The sequence below is a fragment of the Capricornis sumatraensis genome, chromosome X (assembly GCF_032405125.1).
Source record: "Capricornis sumatraensis isolate serow.1 chromosome X, serow.2, whole genome shotgun sequence".
NCBI classification, from domain to species: Eukaryota; Metazoa; Chordata; class Mammalia; order Artiodactyla; family Bovidae; genus Capricornis; species Capricornis sumatraensis.
In genome coordinates this window covers 138776398-138797482 of record NC_091092.1, presented here as the reverse complement: position 1 = coordinate 138797482, position 21085 = coordinate 138776398, and the positions used below count along the sequence as shown (strand labels likewise).

Sequence of the window (21085 nt, the reverse complement as noted above, 5' to 3'; positions counted from 1 at the left end):
CTACATTAAATACACAGATTACTCATCAGTGCCACTTCTACTTTGAGGTTAAAAGTTTTTTCTAAGGAAAGGTCTCTGGAGCTCAGATGGTAAACCGTCTGCCTACAATGCAGGAGACCCTGGTTCGATCCCTGGGTCGGGAAGATCCCCTGGAGAAGGAAATGGCAACCCACTCCAGGACTCTTGCCTGGAAAACCCCATGGACTGAGGATCCTGGTAGGCTACAGTCCATGGGGTCGCAAAGAGTCAGACACGACTGAGGGACTTCAATTCACTTCACTTCACTTCACTTCACAAGTGGGCCTAGGAGAAAGTCCGGGAGCACGACTGCCATCTAGTGGAGCTGAGATTCTAGCTGAGGGCACTGGAAGGAAACATCCAGCCTGAGGACAACCCGCCCACTTGAGGATACAGGCCTAAAAGGCAATGCCTGGAAACAAGCAAAGAAAATGGCCAAAATGCGCCTGCGCGCTGGAGGCTTCTTGACAGACACACCCCCTGAGCAGCCAATCCCCGAGCGGTTGGGTGGGGCCTCCTTCTCTCTCCACACCCTTCCAGCACCTATTGGCAGGACTGCCTCTGTCACAACGCTGATTGGTCGCTTGTGCCTGACAGGATACAGGCTGGCTGCTCGCCCTTCACTTCGCCTCAACGCGGCAGGACTCCACACCACCGAGCTCTGAACGAGCCTAGGGCCAGGTTTGGCAGCGCCGCAGGACAGCTGGGAGACTTACGGGAACACACCCTGCACAACCCTCACAAACCCTTATCCTGATGGCTTCAAATTCCAGGGTGAGAGGCCCCAAATCCCGTCAGCTTTCTTAACCTGAAGGGAGCTCGCGTCTCTTCAGCTTCAGGGACTACAAGTCCCTTCACTCCCAGCAACACCAAATCCTCTAGTGCTGTGACCCTCAAATACCTAGAGTAACCCCAGTTCCCCTCAGGCTGAGGCACCCTCAAAATAGCACCCGCAGAGAGACCAAATTTCCTTAACTTCGGAGACCCTGAATACCTCAGCCTGGGAGCTCTTGAAACTCGTCGTCCTCAAGACTCCCACTGTCCTGCCTGTCAGAGACCTAAAGCCCCTTAACAAGAAACCTCCGATTTCCTCAGCCTCAAAGATCCAAAGTTCTCTCACCCTGAACATGCTACATCAGCCAAAACATCCCCAGTCCCCTCTGTCTGAGGATCCCAGTTCCTTCAGCCCCCATGTCCCAGATCTCCTCAAGTGGAGCGACTTGTCTCTTAAACGTAGAACCCATGATATGCCCAGGTTTTTCCGAGTTCCCAGGCGGAGATCCTCAAAACACTTCTTAGAGAAATATTCCCTTTCCTGCACTGGAACAGAGCCCTGATTTCAGCCTGACCCCAGTCCAGCAGTTAGGGGCTTCTAGGTCTCCTCAGGACTCCCTCTGTTACCCACAGACATGTCCCTCCCAGTGCCTTTCCTCAGAGGGGCTGAATTGTAGGGGAACCATAGAAACCAAATCTAGTTCACATTAGGCTGGCCTGTCATAGCTGATCAGGATCCGTCCATCCCACCAACACCCTCACTCCAACTTTCCCCACACCTTCCTGCCCTGGACACTCCACCCAAGAAAGACAGACCAGGCTCTGGACAGTGATCTGGGCTATCTCAACATCTTCTTCTTCCACAGGCACCTTGGCATTGAGGCAGTCCCATGGCCATGAGCCCAAACAGGTCTCCAGAGAAGAGCACTGAGGGAGATGCTGGGAGAACAGAATGGAAGCCCATGGTGAGAGGTGGAGGTGGCAAAGCTGGGCTCTAAGCCAGCTCTATAGGAAGGACATGGCACCGGCCCCTGAAGGACCACAAACTGCTTGCCTGGGCAGCTGAGTGAACTTCTCTGTGAACGTACACAGGATGGGAATGCCTGGTCCTGTCTGAGATGCTGGGGTGGAGTGGGACAAAACAGGACACTAGCATCATCAACTTCTCTGTGTCCAGGGAGAGTGAGAAAAATACTCAGTGTTTGTTCAGTTAAGCAGGACACAGGCAGGAAGGAAAGTCTTCATCCCTGTCTCACAGAGACCATCCAGTAGCTTCAGGCTACTCCCTGCACAAAAGGTGGAGGAGAAGTCAGCTCTAAGGTCTGACATATATTAGTAAGTCACCGATGGAATCTACTATTTTCCTTAGGCCAAAGATGCTTTCAAAGACATTTCCATATACTTCACCAAGGAAGAATGGGCAGAGATGGGAGAATGGGGAAAAGTCCGATATAGGAATGTAAAAAGGAACTACAAAGCACTGATTGCTATAGGTAACATGAAGTGCTGGATGCCTGTGAGCCTGGAAAACATGTAACGGGTCTTCACCCTTAGTGTTTACTTGGCCCTCTCTTAGGTGGCTTCTTCTGCTCACAGTTCCCTTTTGTGTGGAGACTAACCTGGAGGAAATTTTTATTGTTTTGTATCAAAGTGGGGTTGACCCATTCTTCCAGCCCATTCTACTGATTTCCCTGACTTTGTGACACTTTCCATTGCTTCTGTGCTTTGTGCCTCCTTCTTATAACATATATTTTGCTTCTTTCCAGGTTTCAGAGCCACTCAACCAGCTTTCATGCATCACCGCAGGCAGGTCATCAAACCCCAGGTAGATGACACTGAAGATTCTGAGGAAGAATGGACACCAAGGCAACAAGGTGAGGGGCCAGAAGGATTTAGAGGTGTCTTCAAGAAACCAGCCTGGGCTTAGGTCTCAACTGCATCTCAGCCATTAGCAAAGAAAACATAATTTTCATCATGCTAAAGTGGTTGTGGCTGAGTATTGACATGAGCCTGAGTGAAGGTAAAGGTATAGGTTTTCCAGTGTTTTCTGTTTTATCTTTAAAATGTATCATTCTTTCTAAAAATAATTATTTTTGCTAAACATCCTTAATTAAAGGCAATTAAACATACCCTAGACTATAAATTCACCAAAGAGGTCTCTAATACTAATCTCATAATAATTTGGTTATTGGATTAAATCTTTTAGCAGAGGAAGTGATTAACATATTATGTCAAGATTCATTATTTATGTGTGTATAAAAAATAACACCACTTACCTTAAGGTGAAACTAATTCTTTTTTTTTCTTTTTTTAATTAATTAATTTATTTTTATTATTATTTTTTTTACTTTACAATACTGTATTGGTTTTGCCATACATCAACATGAATCCACCATGGGTGTACATAAGTTCTCACTCCTGAACCCTCCTCCCACCTCCCTCCCCATACCATCCCTCTGGGTTACCCCAGTGCACCAACCCCAAGCATCCTGTATCCTGCATTGAACCTAGACTGGCTATTCATTTCTTATATGATATTATACATGTTTCAATGCCATTCTCCCAAATCATCCCGCCCTCTCCCTCTCCCACAGAGTCAAAAAGTCTGTTCTGTACATTTGTGTCTCTTTTGCTGTCTCGCATACAGGGTTATCATTACCATCTTTCTAAATTCCATATATATGTGTTAGTATACTGTATTGGTGTTTTACTTTCTGGCTTACTTCACTCTGTATAATCGGCTCCAGTTTCATCCACCTCATTAGAACTGATTCAAATGTATTCTTTTTAATGGCTGAGTAAAACTCCATTGTGTATATGTACCACAGCTTTCTTATCCATTCATCTGCTGATGGACATCTAGGTTGTTTCCATGTCCTGGCTATTATAAACAGTGTTGTGATGAACTTTGGGGTACACGTGTCTCTTTCAGTTCTGGTTTTCTTGGCGTTTATGCCCAGCAGTGGGATTGCTGGGTCATAAGGCAGTTGTATTTCCAGTTTTTTAAGGAATCTCCACACTGTTCTCCATAGTGGCTGTACTAGTTTGCATTCCCACCAACAGTGTAACAGGGTTCCTTTTTCTCCACACCCTCTCCAGCATTTATTATTTGTAGACTTTTGGATAGCAGCCATTCTGACTGGTGTGAAATGGTACCTCACTGTGGTTTTGATTTCCATTTCTCTGATAATGAGTGATGTTGAGCATCTTTTCATGTGTTTATTAGCCATCTGTATGTCTTCTTTGGAGAAATGTCTATTTAGATCTTTGGCCCATTTTTTGATTGGGTCTTTTATTTTTCTGGAATTGAGCTGTATGAGTTGCTTGTGTATTTTTGAGATTAGTTGTTTGTCAGTTGCTTCATTTGCTATTATTTTCTCCCATTCAGAAGTCTGTCTTTTCACCTTGCTTATAGTTTCCTTTGTTGTGCAGAAGCTTTTAAGTTTAATTGGGTCCTATTTGTTTATTTTTGCTTTTATTTCCAGTATTCTGGGAGGTGGGTCATAGAGGATCCTGCTGTGATTTATGTCGGAGAGTGTTTTGCCTATGTTCTCCTCTAAGAGTTTTATAGTTTCTGGTCTTACATTTAGATCTTTAATTCATTTTGAGTTTATTTTTGTGTATGGTGTTAGAAAGTGTTCTAGTTTCATTCTTTTACAAGTGGTTGTCCAGCTTTCCCAGCACCACTTGTTAAAGAGACTGTCTTTTCTCCATTGTATATTCTTGCCTCCTTTGTCGAAGATAAGGTGTCCATAGGTGTGTGGATTTATCTCTGAGCTTTCTATTTTGTTCCATTGATCTATATTTCTGTCTTTGTGCCAGTACCATACTGTCTTGATAACTGTGGCTTTGTAGTAGAGCCTGATGTCAGGCAGGTTGATTCCTCCAGTTCCATTCTTCTTTCTCAAGATTGCTATGGCTATTCGAGACTTTTTGTATTGCCATACAAATTGTGAAATTATTTGTTCTAGCTCTGTGAAAAATACCGCTGGTAGCTTGATAGGGATTGCATTGAATCCGTAGATCGCTTTGGGTAGTATACTCATTTTCACTACATTGACTCTTCCAATCCATGAACATGGTATACTTCTCCATCTGTTAGTGTCCTCTTTGATTTCTTTCACCAGTGCTTTATAGTTTTCCATATATAGGTCTTTAGTTTCTTTAGGAAGATACATTCCAAAGTATTTTATTCTTTTCGTTGCAATGGTGAATGGAATTGTTTCCTTAATTTCTTTTTCTACTTTCTCATTATTAGTGTATAGGAATGCAAGGGACTTCTGTGTGTTGATTTTATATCCTGCAACTTTACTATATTCATTGATTAGCTCTAGTAATTTTCTGGTGGAGTCTTTGTTTTGATTCTTGGAAAGGGTTTGAGAGAACTGTTTATTCTCCCTGATCTTTCCCACATTTCACTGACCAGAGACAGCATCAGGTAAATAAAAAATGAAGTACAATCATTATAAAATATAAGTGAGCAGCTCACTTCCTCTTCCACTGCTCAGAGAGTTTAGAAGGGTTAATCTGCCTAGAGTAGAGAAAGCAATTTAGATATTTCTAGGATTCTCCATCTATGGATTTCTGTTCTCCCAGATTAAAAATATATACATATTTATTTAGTTTTGGCTGCACTGGGTCTTCATTGCTGTGCATGGCTTTCTCTGGTTGTGGTGACTGGCTTCTTGTTGCAGCGCACATGCAGGCTCAGTAGTTTGTGACACACAGGCTTAGTTGCCCCACAGAAAGTGGACTCTTCCTGGACCAGTGATCAAACCTGTGTCCTCTGCATTGGCAGGCAGATTCTCATCCACTGTGCCACCAGGGAAGTCCATCTGTTCCCTTAGGTTATCAAAACTAGTGTAAGAAGCATGAAAACTAAAGGTTTTGACATGAAGAGAGATTCTTCATAGGGAATAATACTCCATGGTTCACTGTGCCTCTGCACATCTTTACCTTCTTAATTTATGAGCGTATGGTACACTATTGCTAACTATGTACACATTGTTCTACAGCAAATCTGTAGAACTTTTTCCTCTTGTATGCCTGAAGCCCTACTCCCATTAAGCAACAATTCTCTGATTCTTCCTCCTCACTAACCTTCACAACCACGATTATATTTTCTGTTCCCATGGTTTTGATTAATTTAGATACCTCATAGAAGTGGAATCTTGCAATATTTGTCTTTTTTGATTGGTCACTTCACTTAGTATAATATCATCAAGGCCCATCCTTGATGTGGCATATGAAAAAACTCTATTTTAAGGCTTCAAAATATTCCATTGTGTGCATGTGTATATAATATATATAAGATATACATAATCTTTACCTGTTTATCCACCAATGAACATTTAGATTGCTTCCACATTTTGCCAACTGGGAATAATGTGGCAATGACCATAGATATGCACACTATTCAAGATCTTGCTTTCAATTTTATGGAAATATACTCTGGAGTTGGATTGCTAGATCATACGGCATTTCTAATTTTCTGAGCAAACTCCATACTGTTTTCTATAAAGTTTGAAAATTTTACATTTCAAACAATAGTGTATAAGGGTTCCAATTTCTCCATATCCTTACCAAACTTGTTATTGTCTTTTTATTCATATTGGCCATCACAGAAGGTATGAGATAATTTCCATTGTGGTTTTAATTTGTATTTCCCTATTGATTAGTAATCTTGAGCATCTTTTCATATGTTTGTTGGCCATTTGGGTATCTTCTTTGGAGAAATGTCTATTCAGTTCCTTCTCCCACTGTGTTAGTCAGCTCAGGCTGCTATAACAAAACAGACTGCATGGATTAAACCACAGAAATTTGTTCTCTTACAATGCTGGAGCATGGAAGTTTGATATTAGGGTGCCATAGTGGTCAATCAGGTTCTCTTCCTGGCTTATAGGTAGCCTTCATATTGGTGTATGCTTATTAACTCCTTATCAGATACATATTTTACAAATATTTTCTACCATCTTGTAGGATGTCTTTTCACTCTGTTCCTTTGTTTGATTCTGTTCCTGTTTCACTGTGTCCTTTGCTGTACAGAGGTTTTAAGATAAATGTAGTCTCATTGTCTATTTTTACTTTGTTACTAATACTTGTGCACTTGGTATCATATCTAAGAAATCATTGCTGATTCAATGTTGTGAAGCTTCACCCTTGGGTTTTTTTTTTCTAAGAGTCTTATCAAGTCTTACATTTAGGTCTTTAATCCATTCTGAGTTGATTTTTCTTCATGATGTAAGATCTTCATTATTTTGCATATGGATATTTTGTTTCCCCAGCACCATTCATTACAGGGATTAAACTTTCCATGTTGTCTTGACACCCTTGATGAAGATCATTAGACCATGTATACAAGAATTTATTTTTAGCTGTCTATTCTGTTCCACTGATTGGTATGTCTGTTTTTATGCCAGTGGGCTTCCTCAGTGGCTCAGCAGGTGAAGAGTCTGTCTTCAATGCAGGAGACATGGGAGATGTGGGTTCAATCCATGAGTTAAGAAGATCCCCTGGAGAAGGAAATGGCAACCCCCTCCAGTATTCTTGCCTGAGAAATCCCCTGGACAGAAGAGCCTGGTGGGCTACAGTCTAAAAGGTTGCAAAGAGTCAACACGACTGAGAGACTAAGCATGTACTTAATGCAAAACTATACTTTTTGGTTACTGTAACTTTGTAATATGTTCTGAAATCAGAGGCCTCCAGCTTTGCTGTTCTTTTTAAGATTGTTTTGCCTATTTGGGGTCCTCTGAGATTCTGTATTAACTATAAGATGAATTTTCTATATCTGAAAAAAAATCCATTGGGATTTTAATAGGAATTGCATTGAATCTTTAAATTGCTTTGGTTAGTATGAACAGCTTAATAATATTAAGTCTCCAAATCCATAAACGTGAGACACCTTTTTGTTTACTTACGTCAGATTCCTTTCAGCAATACTTTGTAATTTTCAATGTATAAGTCTTTCATCTCCTTATGTTTTCTCCCAATTATTTCATTCTTTTTGGTATTATTATAAATAAGATTATCAGGACTTCTCTGGTGGTCCAGTGTCTTAGACTCCACACTCCCAGTGTGGAGAACTTGGGTTCAATCCCTGGTCAGGGAACTAGACCCCACATGCCACAACAAAGATCTGGTACAAATATATTTTTTTTAATTTAAACTTAGCTCTTGACTATAACTTTAAAAATAAAACATAATTAGAATCGTTTTCTTATTTTTCTTTTTGGAATGGTTGTTATTCATGCATGGAAAGATATTTGAATGTTGATTTTGTACCGTGCAACTTTCTGTGCAGGTTGTGTGTGTGTGTGTGTGTGTGTGTGTGTGTGTGTGTAATTTAAAAAATTTTCTCCCATGTCTTCTGTGAACAGACATAATTTTACTTCTTTCTTTCCAACTGGAAGCCTTTCGTTTCCTTCTCTAATCTAATGCCCTGGCTAGGACTTCTAATATTATGTTTAATAGAAGCGTTGAGAATGGGCATCCTTGCCTTTTTCTCTTGATCTTAGAAGTTTTCAGATTTTCATTGATGACTATGATGTTAGAGATAGACTTTTCATATATGACTTTTATTATATTGCAGTCACTTCCTTCTATTTCTACTTTGTTAAGTATTTTTGTCATGAAAGTCTAGTAAATTTATTAGATACTTTATGGACATCAGATGAAGCACAGATGAAGTTTCATATTTTTTTAATTTTAATAAAATTATGTTATGCTCCCAGTGGAAGCATAGGAGTTGATGATACAGAAATCACTTTCCATTCCTCCTTTGGTAATCCTTGTCCTTGTCACTCTCTGGCTCAGAATTCTGTGTCCTTAATTAGAATGCCTAGAGTTTGGAAACATTTACCAACCAAAACACTGATTCTCATCATTTTTTAGGTAAACCTTCTGGGATGGCCTTCAGAGGGGAGCCCAGTAAACACCAGAAGGTGAATGTCTCCCAAATCCTGTTGACAAAAAAATCCTCCTCATGGATCCAGTCACAGGTGAGAATAGGAGAAAACACAGAGATCCTGGAGACTGCTGCCTTCCTGTCCTGAATCTTTAGCACAATGTCTGATATCATCACCATCTTTATAGTTAGTAAGAACAGCAAATATAGTAGGCTGTTCTTTTGTTACATTATTTTCACAATATTTCAGACTTGAAGCATTTTATGTGAATAAACTTACTTAAACCTTAAAACAATCCTACAGTACCTATAAGTAGATATATAGCTATCACCATTATAGATCAAGAACTGAGGTTAAAAAAAATGTTTGATTATATTCGTGGGATCACAGTATCACTGGTGGTACAATCTAATCCAAAGCACCTTCTCTAAACCCCTTACAAACTGGTTAGAACTTCCATAGTTCTATAAAGTTTCTTCATACATCTTTATATCATTCATCTGAGAGATGTTTTCAACTTCAGTTCTTTTGTGATGTGCTCGTGAGGGATATCTGACTAAGGGAAGCTTAAGGACATGTTGGGCACTTTGTAGAGTGGACGGTCCAAGATGAAGAAGGTGACATGATCCCTAACTCAGAGACTCCTACTTCAATAAAAGGAAGTAACTTGCAGCTCTGACAAGCTTCAGGTTTATGACTCAAAAACAACAAATAAAAAAATAACTGAAGGACTTCACATAGGTTACCAGCTTTTGAGTAGAAACTCATCATCTAGACATGATTTCAAATGCTCATTCTTGTAGGAGGAAGTAACAAGTCCTTCCTCTGAGCTCTGATTAGACAACTCTCCTGTTTGGAATCATTTGTTTAGCCTGCCCCTGTTTCGTGAGCTTTGAGAGTGTAGCCCATACCCATTAATTCTCAGAAGTCCAGGCCCCGCTCAAAGCCCCTGAGGGCCCTCTGAATGTTTTGTGAATGAGTGACCCCACATTTAAACATTCATTTAGGAATAAGAAGGTCAAGGAATACTTAAGATAGTATTTGTGAGTTAGACTTCAAATATAAAAGCAGTCAAGGGGATACATTGATGGCAGGGATGTACGCTCACATTCATACTGTATTAAATAGCTCACACAACGATTTGTTGAATGTTTTTAAACTTCATGTCCACTATAACATTAAGAATTAGCATGTATATCAATTTATAGATCAGGAAACTGAGGAGAGCCCGCTAGTCGTACAGCCTTCTTCAAGGAAAATTTATGAAGCCAGCTACTTTAATTCCAAACATTGTCTCTAGGACATGGCAACCTGTAACTTTCAGCTTATTTTCTTTATTGTCTGAATGTGTTTCTGCGGATCATCTTTTCTCTTCTTAATCTCACTGCTTTGTCACCTTATTTTCCAGATGTGTTTTGTCCCCTCTGTAATTTTCCATACTTCCTCATCCATCAAAGGTCCACTAATTAATAGAAAACTTCACAGATTTCTCTATGAGCCCTTACCCTCTTCTTTCCCTGACCTCAAGCTATTCTCCCTGCGTTGCTCTCACTTTTATGCAGAAAGTTGAAGAGAAAGAATCTTAAGATATGAATTCTAGTTTTGATTCACTACCCACTAAGGTCCTTTTTTTACACTCCAGTGTTCAGAGCCCCCCTCCACCAGGTATTTACAAGAATTGTCAAAGTATTAACTAAAGTCATGCATGTGAAAACACTCCATACAGTCCTAAAGAACTAAAGAAATGCATGTTGTCTTTTACTCACATGGAAGAGATTGTCCAGGGGACCGTTAAATAAGGTATCTAGTTTGAAGAAATTGCCAGGAGCAGCAAAACTGCTGAAGAAAACTGGCTCCAAACAGGCTCAGAAACCAGTGCCCCCTCCCAGAGAAGCAAGGACCCCTGGACAGCACCCCAGACACAAAGTTGGTAAGATAAAGTTTGGGGAGTTCCTCTAATTAGTTCCTCTAATCCCTGTAGAAAAGCTAATAAGTATGGCCTAGGTGTGGGGTGTGGACTTTGGGTAGGCATGGGTTTAAGCTGGACTGATCTGAGACATAAAGTTAGCACTGGGGCCTTGGGAAAATCTTATACATTTTCTGAGGTCCCGATTGCTCATCTATAAAGTGAAGATACAGATACATAACTCATATGGTGTTTGGAAGCATTACATTAAATGCAAAAGTGCTGACACCTACAAGTAGTTCGATAAATCCAGCTGTGATGATAGGGACCACGCTTTGTTAGTATTTATACACAAACTTCTGCTCAATGCTTTACATGTCATGCCCTTAACATATATTTTCTGAGTAGATGTGTCAGTGAACTATGTCTTAAGTAAGAAGGTTGGGAAGTTAAACCTACTAACGGGAAGTGCAGGAAGCTAACACTGAACTGGGCATCTGTGGTCAGTGTGGAGCCTCAGTCTCCTGAGCCAGTAGTTAAAGGGAGAAGAAACAAAGTATAGAGAAGGGACTTCCTGGTGGTTAAGTGGTTATGACTCCACACTTCCACTGCAGGAGGTGTGGGTTCCATTCCTGGTCAGGGAACTAAGATCCCACAAGCCATGCAACATGGCCAATAAATAAATAATGTATCATTAAAACATAAAAATACAAAAGTAAAAGTTTGAAAAATAAATGTGAAAAAGTTTTAACAAACTGTATAGATAGACAAGTAGGAGATCTCACACTTTCTGATAAAACAGGGACTAATTCTCCAGACCCCACCAGCCTTGCTTAGCTTCTGTTCTCCATGTTAGAACTCAGAAGAAAGGAGACTGAAGTGAAGAGGTACAGTCTACGAGAAAGAAAGGGCCATGTGTACCCAGAGGTCAGCGAGCTCCAGGATGACGACTACCTGTGTGAGTGACCCTGCCGGCCCACTCATGGAGAAGGGGTTATGAGACCTTGGTACAATAACCTCACCTCACCATTTGGTCCCCCAATCATCCCCTTCCTCTATGACTTGGGGTACAGGTTCAAGGCCAAAGACCATGAGTGCCCCAGTTCTTTCTGAAGGTCTTTACGACCAGCAACATCACTATACCTCCCCTCATCCCTGTTCCTCTCACCTCCAGATTGTGAGGAATGTCAGAACTTCTTCATCGACAGCTGTGCTGCCCATGGGCCCCCAACCTTTGTAAAGGACTCTGCAGTGGAAAAGGGGCATGCCAACCGCTCAGCCCTCACTCTGCCCCCTGGGTTAAGTATCAGACCATCGGGCATTCCTGAGGCTGGGCTTGGAGTGTGGAACGAGGCATCCGATCTGCCGCTGGGCCTGCATTTTGGCCCCTATGAGGGTCAGATCACATACAATGAAGAGGCCTCCCACAGTGGATACTCCTGGCTGGTGAGAAATAGCCCTCTTTCCCTGTCCTCTGGCTCTAATCATTTGTGTGTGGTGGGGGTGTACTTCATGTCTACATGCAAGGACATGGATGGTGATGACATGGTCGGCAATGACACAGTCAGCTCTGTGTACTGTGTGCACTGGGCATGAACACAGGACTTCTATCTAAAGATCAGAGGAAGGTGGGAGACAGTGGTACACGCATACAAGACTTCTATCTAAAGATCAGAGGAGATGTGGGAGACAGTGGTACAGGCATACAGAAGTGACTCCTCACTTGTGGAGCCCTTGCCTTCAGTGTGCCAATAGACTCAGACTTGAAATGATGATTAAGGAGCTTACTGTGTAGTCCGACTGGCAGTTGAATCCATGCAGGCTGAAGAGCACCAATGCCAGCAGAGGGAAAGTTCTTCTATTACTTACTACCAAAAAATAAAATAAAAGAGAGAAGAAAGCTTGTATCTCTTATCTGACACTCAGGTCACCAAAGGGAGAAACAGCTACGAGTATGTGGATGGAAAGGACACGTCTTTGGCCAACTGGATGAGGTGAGTGCAGTGACCCTGCAGTTTGTAGATGTCCCTCCTCCCTCAAGCTGACCCCGCTTTCCTTCTCAGCCCGTCCCCCTCAATAGCTTTCACATCTTCTTTCCTCTTTTCCCTCCATATCATGCTCTTTCATTTCAAAAGACATTAGAAAGAAAGAAAAATATAGCATGTGCCCTCAAAATATAAGTCTATATGCTCAACAAAACTGAGGTACTTGAAAACAACTTGAGGAGTCTAGATTCACCAGGGACACTTTAACTCACTTAATTGACACTTACCAAGTACTCTATGTCCCAGTTTAGACAGTGAACTTCATTACTGAAGCAGATCACACAACCCATGTCCTTTTGGAGAACATACTAAAGACAGACATTAACCAATTGATTTTAGGAATAGTAACCTTAATTTTTTTCTTTTTTTTTCTTCTTTTTTAAACTCCAATACAGTATAGTAACCTTAATTTTTATATTTTTGAATAATTGCACAGCACCAGGGTAACCTAACATGGGAGACCTTAAGTCCGTGTGGGCAACAACCTCCCCAGGCTCGGTTCCAGTGAGAAGTGGGCCCTGAGACCTGAGAAAGAATGGGGGGCAGGATGGCTGTGAGCATGGCCATTCTATGAGGGCCTATACTTTCATCAGGGCAGGCAGAAAGTGAATAAACTATTACTGTTCTCTGTCTCAAGCTATGTCAGAGCACTCTCCATGTTTCTATGGGAGGGGGTGGGCAAGTGAATAGGACCCTGGATACATGTCAGGAGATTGGAGAAAAGCCTCTGGAGAGAAGGCAGGCTGGGGTGAGTGCTGAGGGGTGCATGCTAGCCTAGGAGTACCAAGTCCTGTGGAATGAAAGAGAACTTAATTTAGAGTTTAGAGGAGCTGGAGGTCACCAGTCTTACGGACAGTCCAGGTGGAGACAAGTCTGGAACTGGGCTCTGGACAATGGCTAATAGGTAAAGAGAGAAAAGCATTCCAGCCAGGAAGAGGACCGGAAACAAGATCTGGATATAAGAATTCACACAGCCAGGTCGAAGGTATGAACAGAAGGTCCCCATGAGGGGTGATGGGAACCATGGCGGCCTCAGAGCCTGAAGGCAAGGAGCTGGGCATGGTCCGAAAGGTCTCATCACAGGTCTCGTCACCTGTGGTTTCTTTCCCTTTCCCGGCCTTGAACCCAGGTATGTGAACTGTGCCCGGGATGATGAGGAGCAGAACCTGGTGGCCTTGCAGTATCACGGGCAGATCTTCTACCGAACCTGCCAGGTGGTCAGGCCGGGCTGTGAGCTGCTGGTCTGGTACGGGGACGAGTATGGCGAGGAACTTGGCATCAAGCGGGACAGCAGGGGGAAGAGCAAGCTCTCGGCCCAGAGAGGTGAGTGCCCCACCTCTTCCAGCGCCCCACCCCATTCTGGGGAGCTTCCCTGGTCCGATTCTGAAGCAGAGTCCAATCTAGTCTAAAGTCAGTCAAGTTGCAATTAAAATGCCTCAGAATTTGATTCATTTCATAAGACTGTTAGGAAAAATATTTATATTAAAAATATGAGTTCTAATTTTCAATATTTCATGCAAAAAATATGCAACATCACCTTCTGCTGAAAGGCTTAGAAGCAAAAAGCAAGTTTTTAAGCACCTACCAGCTCTCTCACCTTTACCAGTTTCTTCCTCATTTCCTCCATATTTCTAAGTGACATGCATACAGTGATTTGCATTCAGTTACTGTTTCAGTTTGTTGTCATGTGAGTTCATACTTTGTGCCAGACAGGGCTACATGCACTGAGACAGACAGAACCACTGCCTTGGGGCAGCATGGGCTTCATACCAGACGGCTGGTGCTCTGAGGAAAACCAGTGCAGGAAAGGTGCCTTGGATCAGCATGAACAGAGTGGGGTGTGGCAGAGGATGGTGGGGTAGGGTCTCTGTAGAGATAACACCTGTGGATTCCAGGATTCCAGGCAGAGGAGCAGCCAGTGCTGCAGCCTCAGGGCCGGGAAGAGAGGCCATGCCAGTGGTCACAGGAGGAAGCACAGATGGAGAGGAAGGAGGCTGGATGGAACACAGAAGCCTCAGTGCCCGTGTCCATGTGCAGGCCCCAGGGGTCTTCCTGGGTGACACAGAACAACCATGTGGCTATCAGCTGCAAGCGGCATGTTCTCTGTGCTAAGATAATGCTTCGGTTCATTTTTGGGAAGAAACAGCAGCGGGGAGTCCCCTCAGAGGTCAGTTCATTGCCAGACATGAGGGGAGAGTGGCCTGGGTAAAGATGCTTGGGAGTGAGGATATGAAGAGTCTGGCTGGATATGTATTTTTAAGTAGGACTTCCTAGTGCATGTTAAATGGACTAAGACTGTGAAATAAAAGAGGTATGAATATTGGTGAGGCTTGAGAAAGGACATGTCTTTATTTTATGATGTATAGAAAACTGAGAGAGGAGCAATTTGTGAACCAACTGGGGCAGCAGGAGCCAGAGACCTGTAGTCAGTGGGACCTGGGCCTCTTGGTCTCGTCCAGTCTCTAACCCACTTCTGCAGAGTGGTTTTTTTGAAAGGCTGCTCTTTGAACAAGGAGCCTCAAATTCAGCTTTACTCACACCTGCTCTAACCACCCCCTGTGCTGCCTCCCATATGTAGAGAGCTCCAGGCCAGGCGCCCCTAACTTAATAGACCCTTTCCCCTCACAAGGAGCCATTCAGGAAGATTCTACCTAAGTCATCAAGAGTTTTATCTCTCAATAGGGTAAAATACCTGTGGCCACTGTGACACAACTTTTCAGATACTTACACGCAGGGAAAGGTCCCTGCAGATCCACCTCTATCAGGAGAGACGCTGCCTCTGATGCTACTGAAAGGTCCCTAGACTGGGTGGTATGTAGAAAAGGCCCTTGATGCAAGCTTCGTTGATTTCTGCAGATGTAGAAAATAAAAATGGAATGGAAAAGTGGACTGTAAAGACACACTTGATGGGAGACAAATAATGCACTGTCAACACTAAGATGATTACTGGGGCAGGCTTTACCATGGCAAATCAGCTACCTGACTAAAAGCTTCCTCTTTCAGCAGAACCAAAGCCCAAGATCCACCCATGTGCCTCCTGCTCTCTGTCCTTCTCCAGTCAGAAATTCCTCAGCCAACATGTCCAACGCAGTCACCCCTCTCAGATACTCCTGAGACCATCCGCAAGAGACCATCTCCAACCAGAGGATCCCTGCCCAGGCAAACAAAATCAGCAGCAGCGACATTCTGATCCACACAACCCGAGTGACAAACCAGAGGGTCAAGAGCCCAAGGAAAGGCCCCATCCTTTGCTGAAAGGCCCCAAACTTTGCATAAGGCTGAAGAGGATTTCAACGGCCTCTTCCTACATACCCAAAGGACAAATGGGGGGTTCTGAGGTGCATGAGAAAATGACAGAAGAGCCCACCACAAGCCAGAAACTGAATCCAGAGAACACACGCAAATTATTCATGGAGGCAGGGGTCTCAGGAATTGTAAGAGTCAAGTATGGAGAGCATGAGCAAGGCTCCAAGGATAAGTCAAGTCTAATCACACATGAGAGGATACACACAGGGGAGAAGCCTTATGTGTGCGGAGAGTGTGGGCAAAGCTTCAGTCAGAAGCCCCATCTCATCAAGCACCAAAGGACACACACGGGGGAGAAGCCCTATGTTTGCAGGGAGTGTGGGCAAAGCTTCAGTCAGAAGCCAAATCTCATCAGACACCGTAGGACACACACAGAGGAGAAGTCCTATGTTTGTGGGGAGTGTGGGCAAAGCTTCAGTTTGAAGGCAAGTCTCATCACACACCAGAGGACACACACAGGGGAGAAGCCCTATGTTTGCAGGGAATGTGGGCAAAGCTTCAGTGTGATGTCCAATCTCATCAGACACCAAAGGACACACACAGGGGAGAAGCCCTATGTTTGCAGGGGATGTGGGCAAAGCTTCAGCACGATGTCCAATCTCATCAGACACCAAAGGACACACACAGGGGAGAAGCCCTATGTTTGCAGGGAGTGTGGGCAAAGCTTCAGTCAGAAGCCAAATCTCATCAGACACCATAGGACACACACAGGGGAGAAGTCCTATGTTTGTGGGGAGTGTGGGCAAAGCTTCAGTCAGAAGCCAAATCTCATCAGACATAAGATGACACACACAGGGGAGAAGCCTTATGTGTGTGGAGAGTGTGGGCAAAGCTTCAGTCAGAAGCCCCATCTCATCAAGCACCAAAGGACACACACAGGGGAGAAGCCCTATGTTTGCAGGGAGTGTGGGCAAAGCTTCAGTCAGAAGCCAAATCTCATCAGACACCATAGGACACACACAGGGGAGAAGTCCTATGTTTGTGGGGAGTGTGGGCAAAGCTTCAGTTTGAAGGCAAGTCTCATCACACACCAGAGGACACACACAGGGGAGAAGCCCTATGTTTGCAGGGAATGTGGGCAAAGCTTCAGTGTGATGTCCAATCTCATCAGACACCAAAGGACACACACAGGGGAGAAGCCCTATGTTTGCAGGGAATGTGGGCGAAGCTTCAGTGCGATGTCCAATCTCATCAGACACCAAAGGACACACACAGGGGAGAAGCCCTATGTTTGCAGGGAGTGTGGGCAAAGCTTCAGTCAGAAGCCAAATCTCATCAGACACCATAGGACACACACAGGGGAGAAGTCCTATGTTTGTGGGGAGTGTGGGCAAAGCTTCAGTTTGAAGGCAAGTCTCATCACACACCAGAGGACACACACAGGGGAGAAGCCCTATGTTTGCACGGAGTGTGAGTGAGTCATGACCAATAAACCACATCCTAGCCACAGGAGGGTTACTGCAGTCACCCCATGCCTCAGCTCTAAGGGGGCCTCAGAGCAGGTTTATGACCTGTTACTGTCACCAAGAGTATGAGGAGAGACTTCCCAGGTGGTCCAGTGGCTACTACTCCAATGCATAGACCCATGTTCAATACCTGATTGGGGAACTAACTCCCACATGTGGCAACTAAGACACAGTGCAGCCATGTAAATAAATACATAAACAAATATTTTAAAGAAACAGTGTGATGAACACAGAATTAATTGATTAAACGGACCTTCCACTTTCATGACAGGAGAGGAGGTAGATAAACAGCAGATGGTTTCTTAAGTGTTCTGTAGATATTCATGCCAATTTCCTTCATGGTTTTTTGTACATCTTCTAATAAATTTTGTCTCCAAACAAATCTGAAGCCCAGACTACGTACTCATTCCCCCCTTATTGCTGACAGCAGTGGGGTCCAGTGGTAGCTGAACCCCTGGGAAGGCATTATTCTGGAGCCAACTCAGTTAGGTCACTGGACAGTCATTTCCAGGGTCCTGGGAGAAGAATCTAGGGTTTGAGACAGACTCATCAGGGAAGAGAAAACTCTGGCTTCCTGGGAGATGTGGCCTCTCCTCCTTATAGACCTAGACTCTACTTTGGCCTCTCCTGGTTGCCCTGTCTTCCTCTGACTTCTGTAGCCTCAAAAGTGAAGGCCATGTGCATGTGTATGTGTGCATGTGCATGTGCTTCACTCAGCCTGGGCCATCTGGTCTCCCTCACTGTCTTTGCCACTTCATCAGGGTCATCACAGGATCTGGACTCAGGACTCGACCACAGGGGTCCAGTTCTCAGCCCTTCCCTCAGCATCTGTGTGACATGGGGCAAGATGCTCAAACTCTCTGTGTCTCTATTCTCATCTGTGATACAGGGTGGGAGCACCAGCGTTTTGGTCTGTTGCATAAGCACAGGCAGAATCTGGCAGAGGCTGGCTGAAAATGCAAGCCCCGTCATTGCCGTTATTTGTTTTTTTCTTTAATCTTTTAAAATTTTTTAATTGAAGGATAATTGCTTTACAGAATTGTGTTTTCTGCATGTCCTTCAGCCCCCACATCTTCCAGGTCTTCAGAGCTAGACTAGGAAGGGGCTGTTTAGGCACTTAGCTGCCCTGATGAGTACATGTGAGGTCAGGGATGCTAAGGGAGCACGACCTCCCTTCCCACCATTGCCGTTCTTACTGAACTGGGCAGCCCCAGAGCCCCTCCACCCAGACAGGCAGTGCCGACAGTAGTCTGCTCTGCGGACAACAGAGCTTGGAGCCGCATGTACAGGAAACTCCTGTCCAGACCCCATCCCACCCCCCACATAGAGGGCCCTCGAAGCCCACACAGTGGCTTCTCTAATGCACGCGTCTTGTACCTGTGCCCAGGTGCTTTGGTCAATGCTGTTGTGACCTTGAAATTCTTAACTATGGAATAGTTCATCCTTACATTTCCCTTTTATGAGTGAAGTCTGATGGACCACGGGGTGCGCTGTGAGCAGAGCAGATGCACACAGCACAGCCCCCAGGGGTGACCAGGCTGCACATGGGGACAAGGTGGACACAAAGTCAACCTCCCCCCCCTCCCCCAGTGAGTGAAGGTGGTGAGTGCACCAGAAAGCCATGCTTGCTTAGACCCAGAACTGAGTTCCAACACAGAGTGGAGGCAATGGCATTCTTAGGAGTTGACCACACCCTCCCCTCTGTGAATGACCTCTGCTCTGTCCTGATCCTTCCAGAATGGGTTCAGGAGGTTGAAGTCCACTCAGTCACCAGAAGACACCAAGGGGTGAGTGGGCTATGGGGTGGGGGGTGGATGGGAGGTGGTAACTCCAGGACTGGGGGCAATGGCCCTCAGTTCCCTCCCTGTGCCAGGCTTGTGAAGTGTCTCTACATGAACCGTATCAGTAATAACCACCCACTGTTATTTTCTTGTTTTTTTTTTCATGCTTTCTTAAAGGAACATGTTTGTCTGTGGCTTGGTTTCCCTACAGGAAGGGAAGCCACATAAACTCTCCATCTTCCATGGCTGTGGCTGGGGTCACAGGAGTGAGAGAGAGTTAGGGGTGATGCAGACAGAGGGGCTTGAAATATGGTGGGGACCCAGAAACTTGCAGGGGCTTCTCACCTGCACCTCCCACCAGAGCAAGGCCTGGAATCCCCTGGAAGCCTGAGCAGGTCAAGGCTTCTCCCTCCCCTCCCCTCCCCTCCTCTCCCCTCCTCTCCCCTCAAAAAGCTGGATCCTGGGCCAGCCCACAACACCCCCAAACCCCCCATCACCCACAGCCCTGCACAGGCCCTCCCTCACAGAAATGGGATGACCTGCATGGCAGCAGCCATGGTGTGTGACCCCAGAGCTGGGGGTCTCAGCTGACCTTGAGCAAGGGGGCTGGTGCTTTACACACCCTCCCAGCCCAGGGAGATGCCAGCAGCCACAAGCCACGATCTGAAGCAGAGTTGAGGCGGGAGGCTGTTGATGTGAGCTGTCTGAGGTCCCATCCTGTCCCCATGACAGTGGCCAGGCCTCACCTGACACCATGACTGCCTTGCACGGGCACACAAGACAGCAGCAGTCACAGTGACAGGACAGCCAGCTGCCTCCACTGCACACTCCACTCTGACCACAGAAGCCCCACAGCTATACCTGACTCACCTGGGCACTGCTCTGCTTGGCTGCCAGGGCTCGGGGACCCTGGATGAGTAGGTGAGGGAAGAGCACCAGAGGCCAAGCCTGTTTTCAGCCACCAGACCTGCCCTGGTCTCCAGACCCATGAGCCCAACCAGTATCTGAAGCCAAGATGCTTTTGGGAGAATGATACCACAAGACGCTGACCTCAGAGCTCAGACTCCTGAAAATTTACTAAACAGGTTTTTTTATAGTCTTTTTTTTTAAGTAGGAGGTTGGCAGGAAGAGGGAGGGGAATGACTTCCTTGGTGGTGCAGTGGTTAAAAATCTGCCTGCCAATGCAGGAGACATGGGTTCAATCTCTGATCTGGGAAGATCCCACATGCTGTGGAGCAACTAAGCCTGTGCACAACTACTGCATCCCAAGTGCCTAGAGTCCATACTTCCCAACAAGAGAAACCAACACAGTGAGAAGTTCAAGCATAGAAACTAGAGAGTAGTCCCCACTCCCTACAATCAGAGAAAAGCCCACATAGCAACAAAGACCCAGCACAGCCAAAAATAAATAACTTTTTAAAAAAGTAGGATGCTGCAGCATTCCATGCTGGTCCAGAGGCTAAGACTCTGAGCTCCCAACAAAGGCGGGCTAGGTTCAATCCCTGGTCAGGGCACTAGATCCCACATGCCTTAACTGAGTACCCTGTGTACCACAACTAAGACCCAGCACAGCCAATTAAATAAATATTTAAAAGTAGCAAGTGGGGCGGTCCTAAGATGGTGGAGGAATAGGAAGAGGAGACCACTTTCTTCCCCACAAATTCATCAAAAGATCATTTGAATGCTGAGCAACTTCCACAAAACAACTTCTGAACGCTGGTGGAGGACACCAGGCACCCAGAAAGGCAGTCCATTCTCTTCAAAAGGAGGTAGGACAAAATGTAACAGACAAAAAGAGAGACAGAAGAGTTAGGGAAGGAGACCCGTCCTGGGGATGGAGTCATGAAGGAGAAGTTTCCAATCTCCAGGAAACCCTCTTACCAGG

The 21085-nt window shown here is 44.8% G+C and overlaps 1 protein-coding gene across 1 annotated transcript in view; it reads left to right on the top strand.

Annotated features, from left to right (window-relative positions):
• The first annotated feature begins 1682 nt into the window (after nucleotides 1-1682).
• LOC138071970 (histone-lysine N-methyltransferase PRDM9-like) overlaps nucleotides 1683-21085 on the top strand; it is a 40847-nt gene continuing 21444 nt past the window's right edge. Inside the window, 12 exon segments of the mRNA XM_068963329.1 lie at nucleotides 1683-1757; nucleotides 2162-2285; nucleotides 2559-2666; nucleotides 8683-8732; nucleotides 10470-10626; nucleotides 11459-11560; nucleotides 11777-12048; nucleotides 12529-12596; nucleotides 13777-13970; nucleotides 15654-16224; nucleotides 16561-16990; nucleotides 16993-17027. Of these exon segments, the coding sequence (XP_068819430.1) occupies nucleotides 1683-1757; nucleotides 2162-2285; nucleotides 2559-2666; nucleotides 8683-8732; nucleotides 10470-10626; nucleotides 11459-11560; nucleotides 11777-12048; nucleotides 12529-12596; nucleotides 13777-13970; nucleotides 15654-16224; nucleotides 16561-16990; nucleotides 16993-17027 (2186 nt within the window).